At 35.9% G+C, this 26,113-nt stretch overlaps 1 protein-coding gene across 2 annotated transcripts in view; it reads right to left on the bottom strand.

Moving 5' to 3' along the window:
* LOC123533026 (Ca(2+)/calmodulin-responsive adenylate cyclase-like) overlaps positions 1-26,113 on the bottom strand; it is a 160,829-nt gene that overhangs the window by 7,073 nt on the left and 127,643 nt on the right. For both annotated transcript variants that reach the window (XM_045314679.2, XM_045314678.2), the window contains exons 4-19: positions 20,246-20,364; positions 19,853-19,964; positions 18,540-18,667; positions 17,535-17,693; positions 16,997-17,144; positions 16,470-16,664; positions 16,041-16,093; positions 13,253-13,394; positions 11,353-11,535; positions 10,563-10,658; positions 9,627-9,883; positions 9,274-9,394; positions 6,720-6,839; positions 2,656-2,802; positions 1,772-1,873; positions 238-355 (exon numbers count right to left, since the gene is read on the bottom strand). In XM_045314679.2, coding sequence (XP_045170614.2) covers positions 238-355; positions 1,772-1,873; positions 2,656-2,802; positions 6,720-6,839; positions 9,274-9,394; positions 9,627-9,883; positions 10,563-10,658; positions 11,353-11,535; positions 13,253-13,394; positions 16,041-16,093; positions 16,470-16,664; positions 16,997-17,144; positions 17,535-17,693; positions 18,540-18,667; positions 19,853-19,964; positions 20,246-20,364 — 2,200 coding nt within the window. The remainder of the gene's footprint in view (positions 1-237; positions 356-1,771; positions 1,874-2,655; positions 2,803-6,719; positions 6,840-9,273; positions 9,395-9,626; positions 9,884-10,562; positions 10,659-11,352; positions 11,536-13,252; positions 13,395-16,040; positions 16,094-16,469; positions 16,665-16,996; positions 17,145-17,534; positions 17,694-18,539; positions 18,668-19,852; positions 19,965-20,245; positions 20,365-26,113) is intronic.

The raw sequence follows: 26,113 nt of genomic DNA, 5'->3' as shown, positions 1-26,113 counted from the left end.
CAATTTCAGTGTTCAGGCCGTGAATATAATACGGGTCCTCTGCATAGCTTACGTAGCCTATTTTCAACAAAGTTATTGTATAGGTACAGTTAACATTAATTTGTTTCACTCCAACAGTAACAGCTTTTCTTACCTATCTTCAACATAAAATTGTTGTATTGGCACAGCAAAAAAAACAAAAACAAACAAACAAAGAAACATAAGATTGTTTTACGAGTATAGTAAAAAGTAACTGACCTATCTTCAGCATAAAGTTGTTGTACGAGTTTTCATTGATATTGTGGAGCTTGTCTTTCATCGTCAGAATAAATTCCACTAATATCGACAAATTCTGTGTGATTGAATCCGGAGAATCCTAAAATATATAAAAAAAAGTTTTGCATTTGAGAGATTCCTAAAACAAAAGAAAACCATTGAGTGAGAATTCGTAAATTAAAGAAAAACACCGAGTGTCAATCCTAAATATAAAACGTTCACTGCATGAAATTCCTTCATTTGTTATTGAGATACGGGCAAGGCACTGCGAAATACAGAAACTTTAATTTCTACAATTGTAACAGTAGATATATCTAAATTTTGTTATTAACAAGAGCTGTCCGTAAGACAGCGCGCTCGACTTTTCTCAGTACTTGACTCTGGATTAGAGCTTTGCCAGTAAAAAAAGTTCCAAGTTAAAAAGAGACATAACTCTGTCAAAATTCAAATCAGAGTAATGGGAATTGTTTTTCCTGGTGTAGACTTTGATAGCAAATAACTATTTTCAGTTTTAAGACAAAAGCTTTAATAGTAACAGAGATATTTGACTTTATCAAAAATTTTAACAAAACATTCTAAATTAAAAAGGGGCATAACTCTGTCAAAATTCAATCAGAGTTATGGCGTTTGTTTCTCCTGGTGTAGACTGTGATGGTAAATAAGTATTCTAAGATTCAAGACAATAGCTTTGATAGTAGCAGTGAAATTTGACTTTATAAAAATTTTAACAAAAAATTCTAAGTTAAAAAGGGGCATAATTCTGTCAAAATTCAATCAGAGTTGTGGGGATTGTTTCTCTTGGCATAGACTTTGATCATGAATAACTTTTTTAAGTTTCAAGTCAATAGCTCTGATAGTAAGAGAGATATTTAAATTTATCAAAAACTTTAACCAACGGCGACGCCGACACAGGGGCGAGTGCAATAGCTTTACTTTTTCTTCGAAAAGTCGAGCTAAAACTGTTAAGATGCTGCAAACTATTGACTAGACTATTTAATTTCTATAAATGTCTTGGGCAGTTTACAGCATCTTTAAATGTGCATTCCTTATAAAGGCTTAAAATAGATTGGTGGTGGGGGGTGGGGGCGCGAGGGGATTACTTTCTACATGTAAATCTATGAGTAGTTCTCTAGTCATTTGATTTTGCATTCATACACTGAAGGATTTTTTCATTTCATGAAGATTTTCATATATAAAATTTTTCATGATAAACAGCGTGTTAATTTTCTGTTCTGAACGAAGCGTAAGTACCGCTCGTGAGGCATGTATTCGGATTAGTTTTATTGGATATATACAGATTTCGTTGTCGTCGTTGGAAAGGAGTAGCAAATATCAGTTAAATCGTTACACCGTTAAAAGACAATTAAATTGACAAGTTTTACAAATACAGTTTTCCAAAAAGTAAGCCATCTTGACATCAAATTTTAATTTAAATTCTCAAAACTATACCGCTAACAACAGTCAACGAATCTTCGCCACAGCAACATGCAGATTCATTCAGATCCGTTATACTCACAGCTTGTATTTTGTACTCCGGCATGAGCCCTATAGCTCCCATGTAGGTACTTCCTATCGTCTTTATCTTGTCCACAGCACGGAATTTAGGTTCATTTAACGACTGAAAAAAAGAAGACAAAAACTCACTTTCATTACATGTTTTATTTAAACTGGAACAGTTTACAGACAAAATGTGTTAATAGTATTACTATAGCGAGAAGGCAAACAAAGATGTAGGTCACGTTTACACAGAATTGGGAAAATAATAACAATACAGTTAAATGTGTGTATAAAGACCGTCCGTGGGACGACAGCCCTTAATGGTATTCGTCGTTTTTAATATGATAAAGAAAAACTTGAGAGAGGACAATACAAGGATGCTAGAGATCAAATTTGGTGAAGATCCATACAGTGGCTCAAGACAAGAGCTTCTATAATGCTATCCATTTTTAACTATGTCGATCTTAAATGCCCCTGAAAGAACAAAGCGATATAGGACCATACAAAGATTTTGGGGAAGACCAATACATAATAATGGTTAATGAGAAGATTTATCTTGTACCCACTGAAATGGTTCAACTGAACAAACTGATAGAGATGCGTGCCAGAATACGATATACCAAGGTCGGTGTAATTCCGAACAGTGGTTTCAGAAAAGATGTTAAAGGCATTGAAGTGTAGATAGGTAGAGATTCATGCCAGAATACGATAAACCAAGTAGGTAGGGTAGGGTAGGGTATGGTAGGGCAAGTTAGGGTAGGATAGGATAGGATAGGATAGGTAGGTAGGTAGGTAGGTAGGTAGGTAGGTAGATAGATAGGTAGGTAGGTAGGTTGGTGCAATATGAGTTCATTCCTTATAGACCTAGTAATAAATCGGATAAAACCAAAACTTGGATCTTACCTCATCAAAATCAGCGATTATTTCGTTGAGAACACGGAGGCATTCCATTCCTTGGTTGTTGGCATCCAGCTCCATGTAGAACTCGGAGAAGTTAGGGATTGAGGCAAAAAAGACCCCAATCTTACTATAATGTTGGCTGTATAACTCCTGAAACACCAAACAAGTGAAGAACCATAAACTATAGGCATAAACCACTGGTCATCAACTATGATATGTAAATTCCTCTAGATATTGTTATTTCAGGGATGAAATGGATGAATTTATAAGGCGGCAACCCAACAGTTCCTTTAATTGTATGTAGTAATTATCACGTTCATTTAATTTCAGTCTGGTTGTAAAAGAACGTGATGGGGTAACTAATGTTAACTATGGGGACTTGATATGCATCTACAAACAGTCTCTTAGAAGTCATATGTAATGTTTATGATACATAGTTAATAATTCCTTTGTCAGGCTTTGTTACAGTTTGTGAAAAGAATAATCATGGGTGGTTTACAAGAAATGATGAACTCTTTGTACTGAAAATCTAAGCACATTAATTTCACGTGTATACAGAGTCTGTTTCTATCCCTCCATATCTGAGATGGTTAGGTCCAACTAAAATCGTTGACATAAAGTAGCTAGAAAGAGAAAGAGACTGTGTAGCGGAAAAGATCAACCCCCTATACGGAAAATGAAATATGTAGAATTCTTAGCACTACCTTTTCTATTACTGAAGGATCATGGGTGTAAAGTTATTATTTAAACATAAAACTAAAGTTACTCCAGATACAGTCAAACCTTTATATAAAGACCATACTGGTCGGGAGAGCTTAAATGTCTTTAGAATTGGAGATAATCGTAACTTACAGGTCAATGAAACCTGCAAACAATCTAAGCCTACATGTACACAGAATTGGTCTTAAACAGAGGTTGTTAAACAGAATCTTTACAAAATAATTCATTTTAGGTCATTTGAAAATGGTCATTTGTTATATTTCTTTATATTTCTATTTATTTTTTAACATTATTTTCTAGATTTCTTAACCTTCCCCCTGCTATATTTCAAAAATGTACTCGTCCATCATTCATTTTGGGGAGTACCTCTTATTATTCAAAGAGGTGTTCACTGAAAATTTACTGACTGAATAGCATACGGTCGTGCAGGCTGATCTTGGTCTGCATTGGACGCAAAGGCAAGTTCACTTGCCGCAGCTAAAGGTTAACATTATTAACTATTTTCTTCAGTTAAAATGACACTTGTCATTATTTCTCAGATTTTACAAACCTTGCTTTCTATTTGATATTTTATGGGATAAATATCAGCACATACTGTCGTCTGATTATATTCGTGTTGAAGAATCATTTTAGGCTTTCTAGGCAAAATACAGACGATGCTTCAATTCTTATATTTTCCCAAGATGTAGTTCTAGGGTTGTTGCTATGCTATTAGCACATGTTGCACACGACATGTCTTTAGGCTTTGAGTTACATAACTGACATCCTTTAACACGCCCGGTAATCTCCAGAATCATAACCTTTCGGTTATGTATGAAAATGCTTCTGCTGTGATTTCCGGTTATGATGGTTTTCACGTAAAAACAGTGACACAGGTAAGGAATTCTTACGTTTTCTTTCTAATATTACTTTAAATTAAAAATCAGCGAATGCTATTCGATGCATGATTGAACAAAGATTACATACATACTAGATTTTCCGTGCAGTGACCAACGTTTTGCTTTCTGTCAACTTTAGAAGTTGTACACATGATGCAATTTTAGCGTTTCTGTGCCACCCATACCGCTTTCTGCTATTTTTTTCGAACATATACGTTTTCTTGTGGCAAATAATTGGCGTCAGTCGATCAATGTTACACAAACGTTTCAATTTATTCCCGCAAAAATGTGCGAGAGCGTCGTTTACGACGGAAATATTGCAGTTTATTAGGTGTTATGATTCGGTTGATGATGTTATGATTCTTCAAAGGGGGTAATGATTCTTCGTATAACAATATCTGCCGTAGGAAATTCAAAACTATTCTGTCACGAAAAGCAAAATTAAACCATGGATGTGCAGATTACCATGACTACATTGAGTGTCTTATTTGTTGTTGCTTATATCATTTCCATTATCTCAGTTGTTTTACGATAAAGTCGCGCTTTAAATTTTCATATTAGAAATTATATCGTAAGAAATTTCAATACTTTTAATTTTCATTACTTCTTTTTTAAAGTACCACATATACAAAAAAGAACGACATTTAAAGTAAATATTAAAAATATTAAAAACATGTTCTAAAAGTAAGGAACGTGGAATTAAAAAAGACACTCATGCAGCTGAAATGTGTTTGTAGCATGTCTGTCATTGCTGTTTAAAATCTTTAGAGGAAGGCGCATTCATTAATGCTGTAAGGACTTCAACGGTCGCCCAGTCTTCTTTGCTTTACTTCTTTATGCTGTGTATATGTGCTGTTATTGTAAATATGTAAAATAAAATATGATTAAACTAAACTACGTCTTTCATTTGCATTTATATATAAGAAAAAGAAAAGAAGACACTAACTTACAGCTACACAATGAAAATCCATAAAACTTAACCTGAAGTACATTTTCATACTCTTGAAAAAGTCTACAATACACTTAGGTCTACTCACAATTTCAAACAGGTTAACTTTCAACCCAGCTAAAAGACATGAAGGAGTAAAGCCAAAGTAGTGTTGTTTTTGGTTGCGGGTTTATCCCGCTACCAAAGTTACAAATGTATTTCTGACAATCATATAGCATCTTTATTTGATTCCAAATCACATCCAAAAGATGTTCTTGTGCTACACAAAGTAGTCCCATTCATGAACAATGCGGATGAATCATCAATGATCAAGCAGTTCTTATTCAACCTCTACTCATTCACACTGGCTGACCATTTATCAGTGATAATAAAGGTATTCCAGCCCACGGTTACATCACTGACTTCCAATTGGCATTAAGATAAGTTGATATAAGGTTAGGCAGAGTTACTGTTAGGTATGAGGCGCATTTGTATTTGTTTCTTATACATGTATATTTATAGATCGGCATTTAAATAGAAAATAAATCTAGCAAAATCCACAACCACCAGACATCTCACGGCTTTGATTTTTAAATGCAACCTTTTTAAAATAATGCTTACATGAGCAAATTTTGTTGAATTTTAGATTAGAAACAATTGATTTTTTTAACAACCTGATTTTTTTGTGGTCCAACAGACCAGCTAGCTTTCAGGATTCACTGCTCCGACCGAAAATACACTGTCCCCGTGTCATCGGACCAGCGTTTGTGTGTCGATCCATGCATTTGTGGTTAAATTCCGTTTCGACAGATATTGTTTTACGAAGAATCATAACCCCCTTTGAAGAATCATAACATCATCAACCGAATCATAACACCTAATAAACTACAATATTTCCGTCGTAAACAATAAACATGACATTTTTTGTGGGGATAAATTGAAACGTTTGTGTAAAATTGATCGACTAACGCCGACTTTTTGCCACAAGAAAACGTATATGTTCGAAAACAATAGCAAAAAGCGGTATGGGTAGCACTGAAACGCTGAAATGTCATCGTGTGTACAACTTCTAAAGTTGACAGGACGCAAACGGTTGGTCACTGCACGGAAAATCTAGTATGTATGTAATCGTTGTTCAATCGTGCATCGAATAGCATTCGCTGATTTTTAATTTAAAGTAATATTAGAAAGAAAACGTAAGAATTCCTTACCTGTGTCACAGTTTTTACGTGAAAACCATCATAACCGGAAATCACAGCAGAAGCATTTTCATACATAACCGAAAGGTTATGATTCTGGAGATTACCGGGCGTGTTTAATATTCCCACGATCCTTCAATTGCCGAAGCGACATGCCATAAACATCACTAGTTAGTCGGATAGTGTATTCTAGTCAAGACATTGCCACATGCCACTTTATTCTTGACGTAAAGCCATGGCAGTTAAAATAACTGACAAACCAGTGACAAATGTAGATCGATGTAGAATTTGTGACGTACAGTAAATGATACCATAAAAGGGACCTCGAAGTATACCACTTACCATGTGACTTTTGTTCTGATTATCGATGAAATGTGCAGCGACATGGGCAGGTAACAAGTTACACAATATCTGTCTATTATTGTTCTGTAGATCCGTCATTTCAATCTTCTCTTCTGTAGCCTAAAATATACAACAAACTGTCAACTGTAACTCTGCTTCTTAACGCGTTAGGTAAAATAGAGGTTGTCCTTAGAACTAGCGTTGAAAATTAAAACTTATGCTGGCATTCACACGCTCTTAATAATTTTTGGATAGTACTTTAATTTACCATAAATTGCAAAACTCGTTAAGCATAAGACAGACTGTCTCGCATATAAACATTACGAATACATGTTGCAAATTACATCGTATATTGATATTCACTCTTTAAGCTTCGGATACCATTACTATATCACTTAATAACCGTGAATATCTATCTATCTATAAATACTGCATGACACCCTTGCGAGTATTTTATGCAGGTGCGCGTCAGTGCATAAGAGTTTAAAAGCAGGAATGTACAGGAGAATTAAAGTAATACATAAAGTATTTGTGAGAATTTGAGAAAAAGCTGATAGTGCTAATAAAAAGGCGAAATGTACAGTGAAAGGATTAAAAACAGCCTGGTCACTCAGAAGTCCTGGCCCAGTTTGGTTACCCCTTGCCTAAGCTGGTCCAGGGTAGGTGCTTGAGCAATGTCAGCCGGCAAAGAATTCCAGAGAATGATGGTAGCCGGGTAGAAAGAGAACTTGTAATAATTACAGGGTGTTTGAATTTGCCGGAAAGATTGGGAATGCATGTGTCTAGTGAGCCGGGTAGGAGGTAAAATATAAGATGGCATTGGCACTGCAACCAGTCCATGGACAATCTTGTAAAACATCAGTAGCCTGGCATCATTTCTTCTGTTTGCAAGGGAACGCCACCCCAATTGCTTTAACATGTGTGTGACACTGCTGTAATTTGAATAGTCACTGGTGACCCATCGAGCGGTCCTGCGTTGGACCATCTCGATTTTATGTATGCTGAGCTGTGTATGTGGACTCCACACTGAGCTGCAGTACTCTAGTTGTGGTCTAACAAGGGTTTTGTAGGCAAATTCCCTAATATTTTGCTGTTTGGAGGGAATATTGCGCTTAATGAAGTTAAGTGTTTGACCAGCTGTTGAAGTGACCTGGTTTATGTGTTTGTTCCAGTTTAGATCTGAAGTGATGCTAACACCAAGGTATTTTGCATCACTCACGGTTTCTAGTGTCTGCCCATGTAGTGTGTAAGTGGATTTGTAAGGGTGTTTAGACTTGGAAATATTAATCACTGTACATTTGGATGGATTGAATTCCATGTCCCATGTGTGTTCCCATTTTTGTAACCTGTTTAAGTCCTCTTGCAGAGTATGTTGTTGTGTAACATTGTTGACTGTGATATAAACAGCAGTATCATCAGCAAATAACCGGACCTGTGAAACAATATTTTCAGGCAGGTCGTTTATGTATAGCAGAAAGAGAAGAGGGCCGAGGACAGAGCCCTGTGGGACACCAGATGTGACCTGGACCTCATCCGACTTATCACCATTGACTAAGACGGACTGACGGCGACCGATGAGAAATGATTTGACCCACTGTAGTGTACAGTCCTGGATGCCATGTTGGTGCAGCTTATATAGTAACTTTAGGTGATTAACCTTATCAAACGCCTTTGAGAAGTCGAGGAGTATTAAGTCTGTTTGGTGACCTTGAATTAAATTCCTGGATAGGTCCTCGACAAGTCCTAACAGTTGAGTTTCGCATGACCGTTTTGACCTGAAGCCATGTTGAAGGTGATAAAGTATGTTGTTGACCTGGAAATGTTTAGTGATGTTTGATGCGACAATGTGCTCCATAACTTTGCAAAGAACACATGTCAGGGAAATGGGTCTATAGTTAGCAGGGTTGCTTTTGTCACCCTTCTTAAAGAGAGGAGTGACATTCGCCTTGGACCAGTCGGAAGGGATAGTGCCTGTTTTTGAGATTTTTGGAAAAGTTTGGTAACCAGGGGGGCTATTTGTACACTTAGGTTTTTCAGGACTACCGGTTTTAAGTTATCGGGACCGCAAGCTTTGTCACTCTGTAATGTGGACAAAAGCTTTTGGACACCATTTACACTGATGGAAATTTCAGACATTTTGGGGTATTGAGGCTTTGGGGCATTGCTAAACAGGTATTTAGTTTTCATTAAGCATAGCTGACCTAGTTTTAAGGGATTCATTGGAGTGAAGACGGACTGGAATTGGCGGTTGAGAACATTTGCCTGGCCCCTGCTATCTGTGATAAGGTTATCATTTTCCGATAGTGGGGCAATGCCTTGAGTGTCCTGTTTAGCATTTTTGATAGTTGAGAAGAGCTTTTTACGGGAGAAGTTTTGACCTGGTTTGGGGTTATTTGGATCACCTGTGCTTCGAGGACATATTCTAGGTAGTTTGTGTGGGCCTGCTTTATCTCCATTTTGACCTGGTTTCTGAAATTTTTGTACTGATGTTTGACCTTTGAATTTGAATAGCAAATTCCACCAAAACCCTTTTTGGAATGTTTTGAAATATTACCTGCGTTTTCCACAAGAAATCAAGTCGTGATGTCCATTCCGATTGTCTCCCTTGTACATACAGTGTAACCATGAAAATAATAAGCACGACGATGCCAGATATATGCGTAGGTATAATTGGGCTGAAAACAAATATTGGGGTGATAATTTTGTATAATGAAATAGCAATAAAAAGCAAACAATTTCCATCTAAAAGTATAAAAACTAATCCTTTAAAAGCAACCACGAGAAATGAAATTACAACGCAACTGTTCTTTGACGATATGTCTTTATCTGATAATTTACTATTTAAGAAGACAATTTGTTTATCACATGAAGAAAGTTTTATGGGGATAAACATAAAATATGATTTACTTGTATAAATTATCAAATTCCGTAAATATTTTAGAATGCGTGTGCTCCATCAACACAACGTAACCGGCACCCATGAGCAACATCAGTAGAAGCTTGATTCCAGCTGCAAGCTTCAGGAACACAGAGACGCTTATGTACGCCATTACGCACGTTAGGTACACGTAATGAGGAACGCCGCATTGCAGATGGCTGTCTGAAGCAGTGTCCGAGAGCATTGTCTTGGTAAACACGTGAAACACACCGTCTGCGCAACAAAACTAAAATGGAGGAAAAAAATTCAAACTAGGAATACCTATCATATTCTTTAGTTCTTGTCAATGTTCCCTATGAGAATATTCAATGGTTTCCTTATAAATAAACTTTCACAATATTGTTCTTGAATTTCACTCGGCAGCGACAACAAGTAACCAATAAATCACAACCTTCTTGTGTGTTTGCTCTGTCCTAAAACTGGTGATGTAAATCTCTAGAAATGTTTAAACACCAGTGAAGCAGACGCATATAAACGGTACAATAAGGTTTTACGTCACGATGTACCGTAAACATATCTTACAATGTACTTGTTGAATCCCGTCTGCTGCATCTTTCCACTTGAATTTCTACTTGTGCTTGGCCTACTTGTAGTTCTGACAGTGTTTGCTGTGTACAATGTTTCTATAGGGTCCTTTTATATTTCAATACATGACGACAGAAATGAAAATTTATTTCCCAGTTTATTCACGTGAGCACTGCAACCAGTTGTTGAACTTTAAATGGGTCAATGAAACAATTTAGGGCCAGTAATTTATATAAAGTGTCATGTAATATGTTTTACCTTATATTTTATAAAATTTCTTAATGTTCAATGTCGTCTTTCAGAAGGTTCTAGAAACACGAACAAATGTTATTAATGTAAACATCTTAGAATTCGATCTTATAAAAAAAAGTTTTACGTACAACATTGACCTGTGCCATTGCATAGATTAGCAGCACTGTCGTCACCATTACGAATAAACGTAGACATGATGACTTACGAACGTCAAACTCCGTGCACTGAAAACAGATAGGAAATTCTTTCTAGAAATTACAATATATCGTGTTGCATTAGTCGTGGGTCGACCGAACTATATTGCTACAGAACAAATACCACCAAATTCAATTATCTTAACTTGAAATTATTGCTAGATGGAACTGCAGCAGACAAATTGAATATAACGTAATCATGTTATAGAAAACAAAACATGAAAGCAATCTAAACAGACGATAGGGAATATGTGGACGCTACATATGAAGCATCAAGTTTAATTATTTTCTTTTTTGTGGTACTTGTGCTGTGCAAATGCTTTTGCTAGCAGGCTAAAAATTACTCATACAAAGTTACTGCAAAATATAAAGATCAAAGGTTAAACGGCTAAATGAGATTTATTAATTTTTACATTTTGAAGTTGTCAGCCAAACATGTTCAAACGCTGGCCTTCATTTGCAAATTATGTTCATTTTATATGTCATTATTTGTTATATAACTGGGAAATACAGCTCGCTCGAACATGACCGAGTTTGTGTTAAATTGCATATTGAAAAAGAATGATGACAAAGGGGCAGATACTGATATCAAAAAGTTTAATATTATTCTGATGTTTTGAAAAAAAACAAGGTTTAATCAAAACTACATTGTAGAAAAATTTTCGATCCGAATGTGCAGAACTACATTGTACCTTAAGGAATACTAACTAATGAAGATACGTACCTTTAATTTGACGCTCAATATGAGCATTAGAACAACGGCTATCCAGCAGAATGTTGCCAGGAACAGCATTAACAACAACAATGTTCTTGGAAGCATGACTGTGTTCAGGGCGGCTGTACATATCAGCATCAGCATGGAACATATCATACTGCTACTAAACGCAAAGTCGTCCATAGCTTGATACTGTTACAATGAAGAATACATTTAACAACAAGTATACATATTGTGCACTCAAATAAAACTGAAACTAACACTTTTCAGGATAATATTATAGTGGTTATTTTGCAGTAACTATAATGCAAGATTAAATTGCCACTAAGGTATTATGTACATAATACATGTATTTCAAGACTGATATCGCGCATGCTTTGATCTATTATATAACTATATTTAGATGGGTTTATTTACAGCCTCACTCGTTTCTTACTTATGATATTCATGTTTTCAGTACAGTTGTTCTAGAAGAAGCTCAGGGCATTTACGTAGAATCTAGACAATGTCTGAAAGCTTTCTTCTAGAAATGCATTGATTTTGTATTTTTAATAAGCAATTTTAGCATCAAATTTCACACTTTAATGACACTTCAATGTGAACACGCATGAAGAGAAAAACTGCATGTTTATGCTTTTCAGAGGATTAATATAAATAAAAGTCGTTTTAGTGTCTCTAATTTAGGTTCAGATGTAAAACATGTTAGAATCTAGGCCAAATGTGACTTACTCAACATTTTCTATGAATCGAAATTTCAAAACGATGGTTTTAGGAAACATGCCTTCCATTTCCATTCCTTATCGACTTAGAAATTACGTTATTAGTGTGTATGTGTGTGTTTCGGAAATAACAAACAATATACGACTCAGCGTGTTTCTTATTTTTGTATTTCCAATGAACAAACGAATTTTCCGTCCTATGGATGTTTTTAAGCAAAAGAATGATGACAATAATGTCATGATTGCTATAGCAAAGCTAAGATTACCTTTCATAATGTTGTGTTTTAATGTTTCGTACAATTTTTTCAAAACTAGACAATCTGGCTATTTCAGAACAAAAAAAAACAATATGCAATTTTATCTTAGTCGATTTATGTCAGCTAGGAAGAGGAAGCGGCCGATGAGCCTTGTGGAATTCCAAAGAGAACAGGATGTTCATCTGAAGTGAAACCATTCACTACTACTATTTGAAATCGGTCCTTAAGTACTGACCTGATCAACTTGGATGCTAAAGGTCCAGGTTTCGAGCCTGTGAATCATCTTTAAACTAACATTTTTGAAATTAATGCGAATTAATTTTTTTTTTGTTTTATTGGGTTACACGTCACATCGAAGCAGTTATAGGTCATAAAGCATCTTTTCAGCTGTTGATGCTGGAGGAAGACACAAGGCGCCACTTCGTGCAATTTCAGGCACGAACGGGACCCTGGGCAAATTTATCGAGACACCGTAAGACAGCTGGATGGCTGAGGTGAAAGAATTCTACACCTCAATCAAGGTTTCGAACGCACAGCGCTGAGGGGCAAGTGAACTGAAGTCAGCGACTTAAACCACTCGGCCACGGAGGCCCCTTATACAAGTCAAATCAAAGCTCTATAAACCTATTGGCAGACACAGACCTTATAGCAGCAGATCAAATCCTGAACTTAAACGCTAACAATTGAGGAGGCTGTTGGTAGTACAAAAATACTGTTTTGTTAAAAACTGAACTAGGGACTCAGTTATGAATTTATGATAGTGTTTAAAAAGATGATTCATACAAGATAAAGTGTTGAAGTTCATGACAATATAATGTCTGAAATAACGATGTAAAAACGGAAATGTCAAATCAAGTTATACCCATATGGAAAGGTAAGTTCTGAAACGATAAAATGCAAATGAAGAAGCTTTATAATAAAAAGTAAATTTACCAGTTTTTCTTTGTCCGAGTTCCGAAACCTTAATGTTACGTAGTTAACATGTTCTGACTTCTCCCGTTCTACGCTCCTTGCTGTGATCGCTTGGTTAAGGTATTTGTTCACCCTATCAACTGGCGTTGGTTTGTTTGAATGCCTGAAAAACGATTCCAGCTTTACAATCAACAAATGAGGAAAATGTAGATGCCTTGGCATATCAAACTGTGCTTCTTATACTTACTTTCTACTTGCAAAACTGATTACATCTTGGTTTTTAATGCAGCGGACCCGTAATGACATTCGGCAGTTTCCGTGAGAGTACGTTTCTCCCGTATGCGATTTCGGCATCTTTCGGCCATAACATTTTGTTTCTTTCATTACAACTAGAGAATGCCAAGATCACACACGGAGAGAACGTAAACAAACGGAAATTGCCGATTGTGACTACGGGTCCACTACCTTAAACCTGTACCCGAATCTACTAGTTTATTAGTTTATGTGAACTACAAGTACAGGTACAAATATATCCATATGTTCTGTTTTTTTTAAGTAACATAGATTTCTTGATTTTGTAATTAAATACCACAAAAGCAACAACATAACTCGATAAATGTTGTTCACATCCTACAATCTACAAAAATGTTTAGTAACTGAAGAGGATTTTCAACTGTCTCCCATATTTTTTATATCAAAAATTTTCCGCAGCGCAGAAGGATTCTTTAACCAATTATAGTAATTACTGGTTTCCAACGAACAACTCGCAATTCAATTAAGCTTTCCTTTTGACTTTTGTCTAAATATTTTTTATTGCTGGAATGAAAACAAGTAAAGAGTATGATTAAAGGAATGCAGTATAGTGCTGTTAGAATACAGCTGTCCATTTTAAACAGAATGTTGTATTTTTTTGTCAGAGTACAACAGGAGTGCATTTCCGCAATCTCATTTAACGGATTTTTCAAATGCAAGCACGAAGTACTATGATATAAGATCACCAACTCTGTAGCCTAACAAAGGACATTCAACATAGTTTGTCAGCTAGTCTAAGATAGGGTCATTTTAGCGACTGGACAATTTCACTGCTCAAGATAAATGGTGCAGACACTTTCCCATGTTGTATACCAATATCATAACACTGACAAATGGTGTTAAAACCGATTACTGACATATATGATGCATCTTTTTAAAACGTTCAGGTTCCTCATCATCAATGAGAAATTCTTTCAATGAAATTGCCTTGATTGATAAAACCATTGATATACAATTAACTGTATAAAAGACAAATTACAGTTATGCGTTTCTCAGAAGGGTTGCCAGATAAGCCTATAACTAAATAGTTTTATTATAACAATTTAGCTGTAATAAAACACACATTTTACATCTAACAACTGTGAATGTAACATTGACCTTTGTTTTGCTGTGCAAGAACACTATAAATCATCTGTACTTTTACCGGGTCTGGTATATTGAGGTGGTAATTTATTCGCATAAATTCTCTTTATCTGTAATAATTTATTCTGTGAAAAACGCTTATCGTTATGGGTTATATTAAATTTCTCATTCTGACACCATTTCTATAAATTCATTGAATCATCACCATCCAGTTAACTTTCAGACTGGCTAAAAAGGTTCTTTAGCCCAAAACATTTAAAAAGACAAAACTGATACTGCTGATTTGCGGGACATGAAAACCAAGATTTGAGTATAATTGCAAATGATGAACCGTTTCCAGTGTGTAGTGTAGTACATTAGCACTGAAACCAACTTTAAGTTAATGAGTGAGTGGATCTGTTACAGAATATGTACGCGCGGTTGTAGTGTAACAGCTGACCTGGTATGTTCACAGGTTAGGATGTGCCTCACTGTGTCTGATCTTTTATTTTTCCGTTTTGCCCTTTGCCATCAATAGATTTGTCTGTGTTCTTGTGAATGTGTTTCTCGTTAGGCTGAGTTCTATGAAAGTGCCTATCCTGTTGGACAGATTTTTGTCCTTGTTGTTTCTCCATTACCAGATCATCACGAAAAATACAAAAAGCTGGTGTTGTTTTTTATTTTCACATTAAATTTTCTCGTGTGTATTTGAAAAAAGACAAACTTTAATCAAATTCCAGTTACAGACTGAAATTTAATCAGAACGGTGTCATCGAACGCAAATCATGCCGTTCCTACGTAGACGGTTTTCATCTCAATTTCTAAAGATAAATTAACTGCAGTCACATGTCATTAGAACTCAACAATCGGCGATTTCTTAGATCAGGCTTGCAGTTTCATAGTCCCGCAATGCATTAAATACTAGTAGTTTGTCACAATAACAAAAGCTTTGTAGGATATTGTATTCTATTGCTATCTGCTACACTGGAAAGCCTTAGTAAAGATTTTGCATTACATATTTTTGCTATAGTTTCCAAATCATTTTATGTCGGTACGCCTTTCATCCTTCCGTACTTCTTTTATAACGCGCGCGTGTGTGTGTATGCGTGTGTGTGTGTGTGTGTGTGTGTGTATGGGGGTGGGGGGAGGGGGAGGCGGCTATGGGACTGAGTAGTCAACTGAGGCAGCTGGAATCTTCATCTTCCACTAAAGCGTGAAAAGTCGCTATTTGACCTAGGCTGTATCGTTCTGAATTAAAATCAAGAACAAAAAAGCCATAAAAGAACGTACAAACAGAAATAAAGTTTGTACAATGTAAAGTTTTATCTGTTTTCGACATGATACATTCTTTAACTCTATTGTTAAAAGTCGTTATACTTCAAGAGCCAGATTAAACCAGCTTATTCCAATAATACAAGAAAACGAGTATTCATACCTTTCCTTGAAGGCTTTCCTTAATTTGTCTGTCACAGAGTATCCAAACTTTGTCTGGAAACAAATCACCATAAAAATACAATCATTGAAGTTATAATGTATTGAAGCTGTTATTCATAGCTATTTATATTGTATTTATGACGGAATGTAAGTAAAAGATTCCATAAAAACAGACAATATAAATGACCGTGTCCATGCCAAAACGAAAATACTTTGAAACTGTTCAACTTTCCCGCCATACAGTCCCATGGTTTCGGCCAAAACGGCTATATTTCTATATTCCATGGGTGCACGTATTCGTAAATTTCTAAAATATATGAAAATTTGATTTCTTCGTTAGGATTTTATTTCGTGGATTAGAAAAAAGTATACTCAAGAAATTAAAAGAAAAATACGAAATAAAACAATTATGGTGTATAGATGTACTTACGAATTTATTAGAACCTCCATGACTGGAATGATGTTTACTCGGCTCCTCAGACTGTGGGTTCAGCACATTAGAAAATGGAATCTCCGCATTGAACTTGACCGAATGGATCAGCCTCATTACACAGTTTGTGACACTTCGGAACGACAGTTTCTTTCCTCTTATACCAGCTAATGATTTGTCAGATAACAATGTCTCCTGTAAGAAAAATCAACCAGATACTAGAGCAAGCCCGGAGCAACAATCAGATCATGATCTAATAACTACCTATTTATTTTTCACAAATAGCATGACAACACTGGCTCAGTGCATATACATATGCTTGGTACAGTGGTGACAACGGTAGTCTACTATAAAGTAAGTTTTGTACGTTACCAGATAACTGTTTTCGATGAAGAGATTGGAAATTAGATTTAAAATATATTCTTAACATTTCCTTTCAATGACACGTGATGAAGTAACAAAAATACAGCGATTAGACAAGGTTTACATGTTTAAAACCGCACATGATGAGGTGATATAAAACCTACCTTTGGCGGGACAGGATGAAGGGATTTAACAAGGTATGTTTCAATGCCCTTCTCTTGTAGATAGGCGTTTCTATCTCCTCCGTGACCGTTCTCTACCTCATACTCGCCGTGTAGACACTCTAACGTTTGTTTAGTGATATGTACACGTCTGTTATGTAAGAATTATAAAAATATTTGTTGACATCAGGTATCATGTTTACATATTTGTTTTGAACAATGCTATACTCATGCAACTATTGAGAGGAAAATACATATACAACCACTTTTTTTAAAAATTTTACTAAATGGTTTAAAGAAGATAAATAAATAAGTGTATGAATTGTATCTATTATAGGGCAAAAACTATTGATCTGAATGCCAATGGTTTATGAGATTTATATTTTATAGAGGTATTTTTTTTTAATTTCCATACTACTTTTTTCATCCGGAAGCATTTTCCTTTATATAATTATGTTGATTTAGGAAAAAAAGCCAAAATGCAGTTAATTTTAAAAAGAAATCAGAACATTTTCAGAATCTATTTAAAGCTGACGTTTACCCAGGTATTCCGCCAGATTCCATTGCGTTTGCTAGAGTGACGTCATTGCTCCACACATCATACTGCCACTTTTTCAATCCCAGAACTCCACAAAGTACTCGACCTGTATGTATTCCTACACGCATATTCAAATTCACACCAGTTGACTCACACACAAAACTGAAAACAGTAAAATGTAAATTAAAAGTTATAACATTTGCACTTATCTTTTACAAAACATAATCTCAAAGTATGCAAATACGAGCCGTGCCATGAGAAAACCAACATAGTGGGTTTGCGACCAGCATGGATCCAGACCAGCCTGCGCATCCGCGCAGTCTGGTCAGGCTCCATGCTGTTCGCTTTTAAAGTCTATTGGAATTGGAGAAACTGTTAGCGAACAGCATGGATCCTGACCAGACTGCGCGGATGCGCAGGCTGGTCTGGATCCTTGCTGGTCGCATACCCACTATGTTGGTTTTCTCATGGCACGGCTCATATGTAAAATGAAACTGGCGACAAAATACAAAATAATACATTCATTTAGATATGAAAAACCCTTGCAAAAATGTATTGACCGATATATATTTTCAAAGACAACAATGAAGGTACAGATATTTTGAAGATTTTAGCTGGAGAAATTTCACAACGCGTTAGACATACGCTACATTAATCGTTGCATTTGAAATTCAGCGCAATATAAATAAATTAAAAATAATTTCGTAAAAAAAATGAACACCGTCGTTTCAGCTATAACCATTGAAAATTCAATCTCAACTATGTTAGTTGGTGTTAAAATTGGACCCTGTATCCTAAAGGCATCTACCACCAACACATTCAAGAACTCCAACAAATGGTTAACGCCAAAACCTCGGGAAAAGACAGACCAAGTAACGCGCTGATAAACACCAATTGAATTACGAAACAATTTTACAGCTGGTAGAACGTTAACGGCCGTCGCTCATCACAGGTACCTCAGTTCTAGCAAGAGGCAGGATACGAAGAGAATGTGAATACGCTACTTACTCGATAGCTTCAATCATATCCATTCCCATTTCCACACAACATTTTGCATGATCGTCACGCTTTTCAGGTAAACCACTAACACAATAGTAACAGTCACCAAGAATCTTAATTCTCAAACAATGATTGTTCTGAAAACAAAAACGAAAAAGATACATTAACTTGTTGCTCTTGTTTTAGTATCTGATATACTCAGCCACAACAGTGCAAACTGGGCTACCTTTTTCCTGGGTAAAATATTCAAATTATCTAAGTTTAACAGAATTTGCATCACACAGTAATAGGAAAAGTTCAACGGGAACATCAACATTACAGCGGTTTAATGTCTATACAATAAAGAAATCCTTTATTTCTCTTTTACAAAACAAATATTTTGACCATAAACTTCGCTACTAGATGATGAAATGGACAATATAGTCGCCCATAAAGATAACTCTAATGCCCAAACAGAAATGATAACTCTCTCTGTTAGTTAGATATAAGCGCTTTGTTTGGCATAACCAAACAGCTCGTTGACAAAACGAGAGTGCTAAACCATCTAAATAAAAAGTACATTACAAAAAAATAAAAATAGTTTCCTTAATGAGCAGACTAGTTGTAAATTTTTACCATTTTGACTTCTTCAAGGGCCATAACTCCAGAACGGCAAAGAACATCTCGCTAGTTATCAAATTTGGTCAATCTAATATATCCGTAAACCATTCTGACTAGTGTTTAAACAATACTATGCATTAGGTTCGAAAATGTACACACTGTATACTTGTATAGATATGTACAGTATAAATGTGTACTACCAATAAGAAAACTGACTTTTTTTACAATTAACTGTTACTGCATGACATTTAACCTTTAGCCTGCTAAATTTCTCAAATGGTCCATCATACAATTTGGCCAAGCACCATGTATTATTCGAAGGGGTGTTCACTGAAAATTTACTGACTGAATAGCGAATTGTTGACCATGATCAGCAGGCTGATCTTGGTCTGCACTGATCGCAAAGGCAGAAACACTTGCCGCCAGCAGGCTAAAGGTTAATTATGAATGTAGCCCTATATGCAAACTTAATTTATATATCTGGTAAAAACAGCTGAATATATTTGATGAGGAGTTTATATATTTGCTGCAAATATCTAAAGATAAAATATTTTACTGAAAGATGGCTATTGGTTATCTTTAAAAACTTTTGTGGACGCCGCCAGCCTGCCGCCGCTGGTAATCGTTTCACGGACGTAGAGAAATGAAGTAACCAAAACATTATTAAAAGAAACACGTCACCATTATTACTTTTTCAACAATTAATAATTTTTGTACAATACCTTTGCTAAGTGATCAAATCGCCCAAATAGTTCGTTGAGTATTTTGACGAGATTTTCTGCGGAGCAATGAGATGACAGACTGGTGAAGCCCACAATGTCTGCAAACAATATGCTGAAAAAGAAACATAAAATATCGTGTAGCTAGTATATTACCTGGCCGAAATCACGGGTTATTCATACTTTGATTAAACAATACTCGACACTATAATGCATCTGCGGAGCGTAAGACTTTGTCTCAAACGCTAAACTCTTTAAACTTATAACATTAGCTTGCAATTTTTATTTTGGACCTCTGTAATATTTTGAAAAAGTAAAAATATTCATATAAAGGTATTTATGCGGTCCAACAAATTGTTAATTTTACATAGGTGTGTAAAACATACGACAACTTACCTTACTTCATCGTAGGGCTGTATGTAGATTTTGTGGAACATTCCCTGATGTGGGGATGTTATATCGTTCTTCATCTCCATGGCAACGTGTTGTGGAAGTACGCTGAGCAGCAACTTCTCCTAAAAGAGAAAATGATGCATGTATAAAATAGCAATTTTCTTGAAATTTTCAAAATTTCCGACATTCTCTCCGTCTATACCATCTTTTATAACATGATGTGTTGTGAGTACAGAATGCATCCAATCAAAAGATTAATGTGTCTTGTAGCATTAAAGTTTATCGATTTATCATGATTGAAGGTTTAATCAATATCTTTGGACTGACTTTCATACCTTTTGTTTGAAAAATGCTCTATGTATTTCTTTTGTTCCGCTGTAAAAGTAATTTAGAGTAAATCAGATACTGATTTATTATGACTTGATATATTTTTACGAGTCATATACACAGGCGAAAAGGAACTGGTAATGTACTTTAAGAATCTGATTTGGTTATGAAACTGAAACTATCTAAAAGATCAGCCTAAAATACCACTTTCAGACTATTTCTTGAATTGTCACTGTAAAACAAAATAGTGTTGCGTCACTTTGCGATATGATTTTATACATGTATCATAATGCCTGTACAAACTCTGACAAGGGCATATTTTGATGTACGGTAAGTCATAGACCAACTTTGGCTTAAAATCAACAGCCATTAGTTTTCTTAAGTGTATTACAGATTGTATTATATGCCTCCAAATTAGATTAGCATTATAATTCTCAACTGAAGAAACACAAAAATGCATAAGATTATCTATTAATTAGACATTTTTAACCTTTACTCTGCTAAATTTTTAAAATGGCCTGGTCTACCATTCAGTTTGGGCAGTTTCATTTATTTTTCGAAGAGGTTTCCACTGAAAAATTATTGACTGAATAGCGAGCAGTTCAGGCTGATCTCGGTCTACACTGGCCGCAAAGGTAAAACCATCTGCATGGTCTGCACTGTTCGCTACTCAGTAAATTTTCAGTGAACATCCCTTTGAATAATAAGTGGTACTACCAAAAATGAAAGAAGGACCAGGTCATTTTAGAAACAGAGCAGGGTAAAGCTAACAAATACTAGCCGGAATAAAGCCTGCTCGAAAACTACCATATCTACAGTAGGCTTACGCAGACTTGATTACATAAACATACCTTAAATCAGGAAAGTTATTTGAAAGATGTAAACATGTTCTCCTTTTATATTTCAACTAAGTAGTTTCTACGAAACATACAGCTACTTTACCTGTTTTACATAAACTGTTGCATCGTTAATCAGAAAAATCCAACTGCAACGACATGGAAGAGGGAAATGAAACGTTTTTGTTTTACATGTCTGTATGATACTGGACTTAACATCAGCCGTCTTCCGTAAACCCTACGATAAATGCATCAAAAATAAAATAACGGTATAGGAATCACGTATCCAGAATCCAAAATCTTGCAACAAAAACAACCCATTTAATGAAAATAAACGTAACACATTTTCCAAGGTCTGATGACACAATTGCGCAGCTTGCCAACTCTTCAAACATCCAGTATTTGGCACATAATGCCACATTTTTACCGTTACATAGCCAACAAGTATTTTTTTCTTTATCTCTGTTTCATTTATAGGTACATGAACTGGAATGAATGTTTCCTGATGACTGTCATCTACAAATCTTTATGTAGCCACACACACATCCATAGACTTGAGAAATGTATCTTATGAAATGTATTTTTTGCAATTAACTATATACGTTGTATGTGATCCTTCATTCCTCTACGTTACAATGATATAGCAATTTATTACTTTTTCAGCGAGAAAACGTTCATGAAAGCCAGCTCATTATGGTACAATTTAATGCATATTCAAGAAAATGAAGCACTTGGGACAGTTCCTCCATAAATTAGTCACTAGCAAACTTCTATCTCGTGCCAAAGTAATCGATAAAAACTGCATAAATAAAGTGCATTTTCTTGGTAACTTTACGGCTACAAAAGTGTCAATGTGACGTTTTCAATGACAATTAATGCATTCAAATGGAGGTTTTTTTACTATCTTATTACAAAATCACTTATCTAAATTGCAGGTTCACATGTATCTATCAACACTTAGCTCTTTGCAGAAACACAAATTGCCATTTTGACCTTATAATTATGATCTAAGGGCACAGAACTGCACAGAAAAAAAAACCTTGACGAATTATTCCATTCAGAACTAATGGATGTCGGATGACATCAAAGTTCGACTAAACAAAATTGTGTCCCTAAAAAGTAGAATGTATTAAAACAAAACAGCGAAAGGGCATATAACTTAGTGAAAAAGCAAAAAACAGTTATTGAACCTATACACTGCATGTCACAGTGAACAAGTGTGTGTCGTTTCAACCATTCTCGCTACTAGTGGTTATTACACACACACCATACAAAATTGCCATGTCGGAAGCGGAGCATTGTAGGACCACGCATTTGTAACAGATTTCGTACGTATGCGATCGCATTCGTAACAGGTAAAATGTGTTACGAATATAAGATTCTTTCACTGGTTATAGGTGCAGATGGGAATTTCCGGCCTCGAGGGTAACTGTTTAGGCGGTAACGAGGTTCCTACCGAGTTACCGCCTAAACAGTTACCCGAGAGCCGGATACTCCCATCTGCACCTATAACCAGTGACAGAATCTTTTTCTTGCATACCGATATCAAGATATAATAATAAAAATAAAATCAGTCGAACGGCTTTCTTTTTAGAACTATTTCTTATAGCAGCGTATTTAAACAAAGCGCGGGAAATCAACGTCCGTAAACAGGAAAGACGTCATGACGTTTCAAAGACAAATAACAATGTTTAGTTCCGGTTTTGTTTTATCAGTTCCAGCGTAACATTATGAATTTTTGATAAAATAACGTGTTTTGAATCGAGAAATATGCTATCAGGAACAAAGAGGAACTGTGAAGGTATTGGATTTTTATTCCGTTTTTCGAAATAAAATATAAATAACTACATAAATCTTCTACATATATGTAGTTCGTAATACGTCATTTAAAGCACGAGAGTCATCTTACACCCCGGGGTGTAAGATGGATTTTTCCAGCACCGGTAAAAATACCGGAAATCCCCGTCTGGTATGCAAGAATGTGTTTGTCCAACATGGGGGTTGACATGAGAAGCACATATGTATCATGTTGAGTTTTATACTGCAAATGTTCAATGAGTTGGTTGTCATCGCAACATCATTAAATGACTGCCATAAGCATATCACAAGTTAGCGTCGTCGTCGTCGAGGTCAATGACATCATAAAATTATTTGAGCCGCATCATGAGAAAATGGGCCTTCGGGAATCTTCGAGGCTTTGCAAACAGTGTGGGCCCAGATCAGTCTGCGCATCCGCGCAGTCTGATCATGGCCCACACCGTTCGCTGTTATTTCAAAGAAGGCTTATTCTACCTAAATATGAAATTTTCTGACCCTGATTCTTATGTATAAATGCACAGGTCAGCCTAAATATAGACTTTTCGGAAATTCACGAAAATGTCCGAATGCCAATTTTTCCGTGACGTGGCTCATATTTTATAATCATTTCTGCATCCACAGCCACTTCCACTTTAATATGATTACAACTTCGGCTACTTCTACTGTTACCTCGACTTGCTGAAATGTAGACCCACATGCCCAGGTCACTGGTTCGAACCCGGTGGCGACATACATTTGTAGTTATATTTCGTCATCCAGAGCTGTTTCAAGTTGGTTGACAAACAGGAAGCTGCTATGTCACGGGACAAATTATATACAACTTGTCATGGACGGAGTCGTTAGCCTTAAGTCTAGGAGGGCCCGACCTTGTGCTGCGAACTAATGTCTATGAGATTTTAAGGAAATACACCTTATTTTCTAATAACCCTCACCCCACAGAGTCCGTCTGTGAGGTACATGTAATAGGCCTTCTTTTATTATAATCCCGCCGGGAAATAGAGGAGGCTGTACGTTCGTGCAGTTATATATATAAGTTCATGTCCTTCGTATAACTTGCCCGTTCAAAGTCAGATTTTCAAATTATTTGGTACAGATGATCAGTACGGATAGAAGGTGTGTTGAGATCATGATCCTTGTTGCTACATGTATATATCCAAGATCAAGTTTACAGCTTTGAACTTAGATTTGTTTTGTTATTTTGTTGTAATATATATGTTTGTGCCCGGATCATAACCCGCTTTAGTCAGATTTCCAAATACTTTGGTACAAATAACCACCATTTATTGACAATCTGTAGTGATCATATTACACCTATTACTGCAAACGTCTCAAATTTTGGGACCCTGTAGAATGGTTTTGATGAATATTATCTTTGTTTGTTGGATTCAGAGCGCCTGTTTTCAACAGTATTTAGGTAATACAGTTTCGGGCAGTTAATCTTAATATTGATCCTAGAACGGACCAGTCCAAGATGATGATGATGATGATTATTATGATGATGCTGATAATGCTAATACAAATGTCAGTAATATTAAAATCAGTACAACAGTATCTTTATATTAATAACCGACAACGTCCCAGCTTGAAACAGCACTGAGTGGCGAAAATAGCAACAGATACGAGTAGTTTTCACACGGTCTCGAACGTGTGTCCCTCGACACTCTAGTCGATGGTAAGTTCTTCCCATTAATTTCAGTTGAAATTATATCCTGGCTCATATACGAGTTTACACTCAATGTTCGTTTACAGGTCTGGTAAAACGGACCTATATACGTAAGGTATTAACTGGGTGGATGAGAGAAACAATATCTCTGGAAATTCCGGCCCTGACTAGGAATTCATCCCGCTCCGCCGGTTTCGTAATCTGCAAAACTATCCACTGCACCAGCTTCACCGATAGAGTTAGTCGTGCCATTCCTATAGATATACAAAATAAGAGTGGTGTTTCCATACGAATGCCGGCACCAGGCCTGGCAAGAAAACTCTCATAGTAAATATAATCCAATAAAGTTCACGTCAGGGTTTTAAGTTGGACATATTTCATTTGTCGTCAGTTTAAGTTTTTTATGTTTAAAGTAATGCGAATTGACAAAGATAAACAAAACGAAAACGAAAAACCTATCTTGCAGCGAACCCGCGGACACCGACGACATCAGGATCAGAACAATATCCATTAGCAGTCCTCGGATAGTCAAGCTAGTCACTATTTTTAAGTATACGTAGATGTATATATACCCAGTGTTCATCTTTAACAAGACTTTCTATGCTAGTTGAGACTGCCTTGATCTTGATTTCCGAGTGCACTTTGTTTGTTGTTGAAGCGATACAACCAGCGAATTGCCGATTATAAAAATTAAACAGGGATTGCATGTGGTGTATCGTCCCCTTTAATCATACATATTCATATACATGTATTCATGCATTTAATAAAAATGAAATCTTACAAACCAAAACCTACATGGGAAATTTATAAGTGACATGTACATGAAGTACTATGAACAGACCAGTCATGATAACCGTTCGGTATTCTTGCCAAGTTTAATTGCCAGATAACCAACCAGTACCAAGATATTAACCTAACCTATCAACAAGAGGGTCGTCATGGCCCACTATCGCTCACATGAGTAATACTACACTATACATGTTATTAAATCTGCGATTTTGCCATTTTAGGGGTCATAATTCTTAAGACAAATAGCGTGATATGGCTACTCTTCGAGGAAAAACGATATATAATTCCTACGATATAGAATTTCTAGGCAAGCTTGGTCATAATCAAATCATAAATGTGATCTCTGTCATGTTGACAATGCTAAAATCAGCAAATTTTGTCATTTAAGGGACCATAACTCCAGCAACAAGAGATCACAGAGTGATCTTGGCGCCCACC

Source organism: Mercenaria mercenaria, chromosome 11 (assembly GCF_021730395.1).
Source record: "Mercenaria mercenaria strain notata chromosome 11, MADL_Memer_1, whole genome shotgun sequence".
Taxonomy (NCBI): Eukaryota; Metazoa; Mollusca; class Bivalvia; order Venerida; family Veneridae; genus Mercenaria; species Mercenaria mercenaria.
This window is presented reverse-complemented; position numbering and strand designations above follow the sequence as displayed.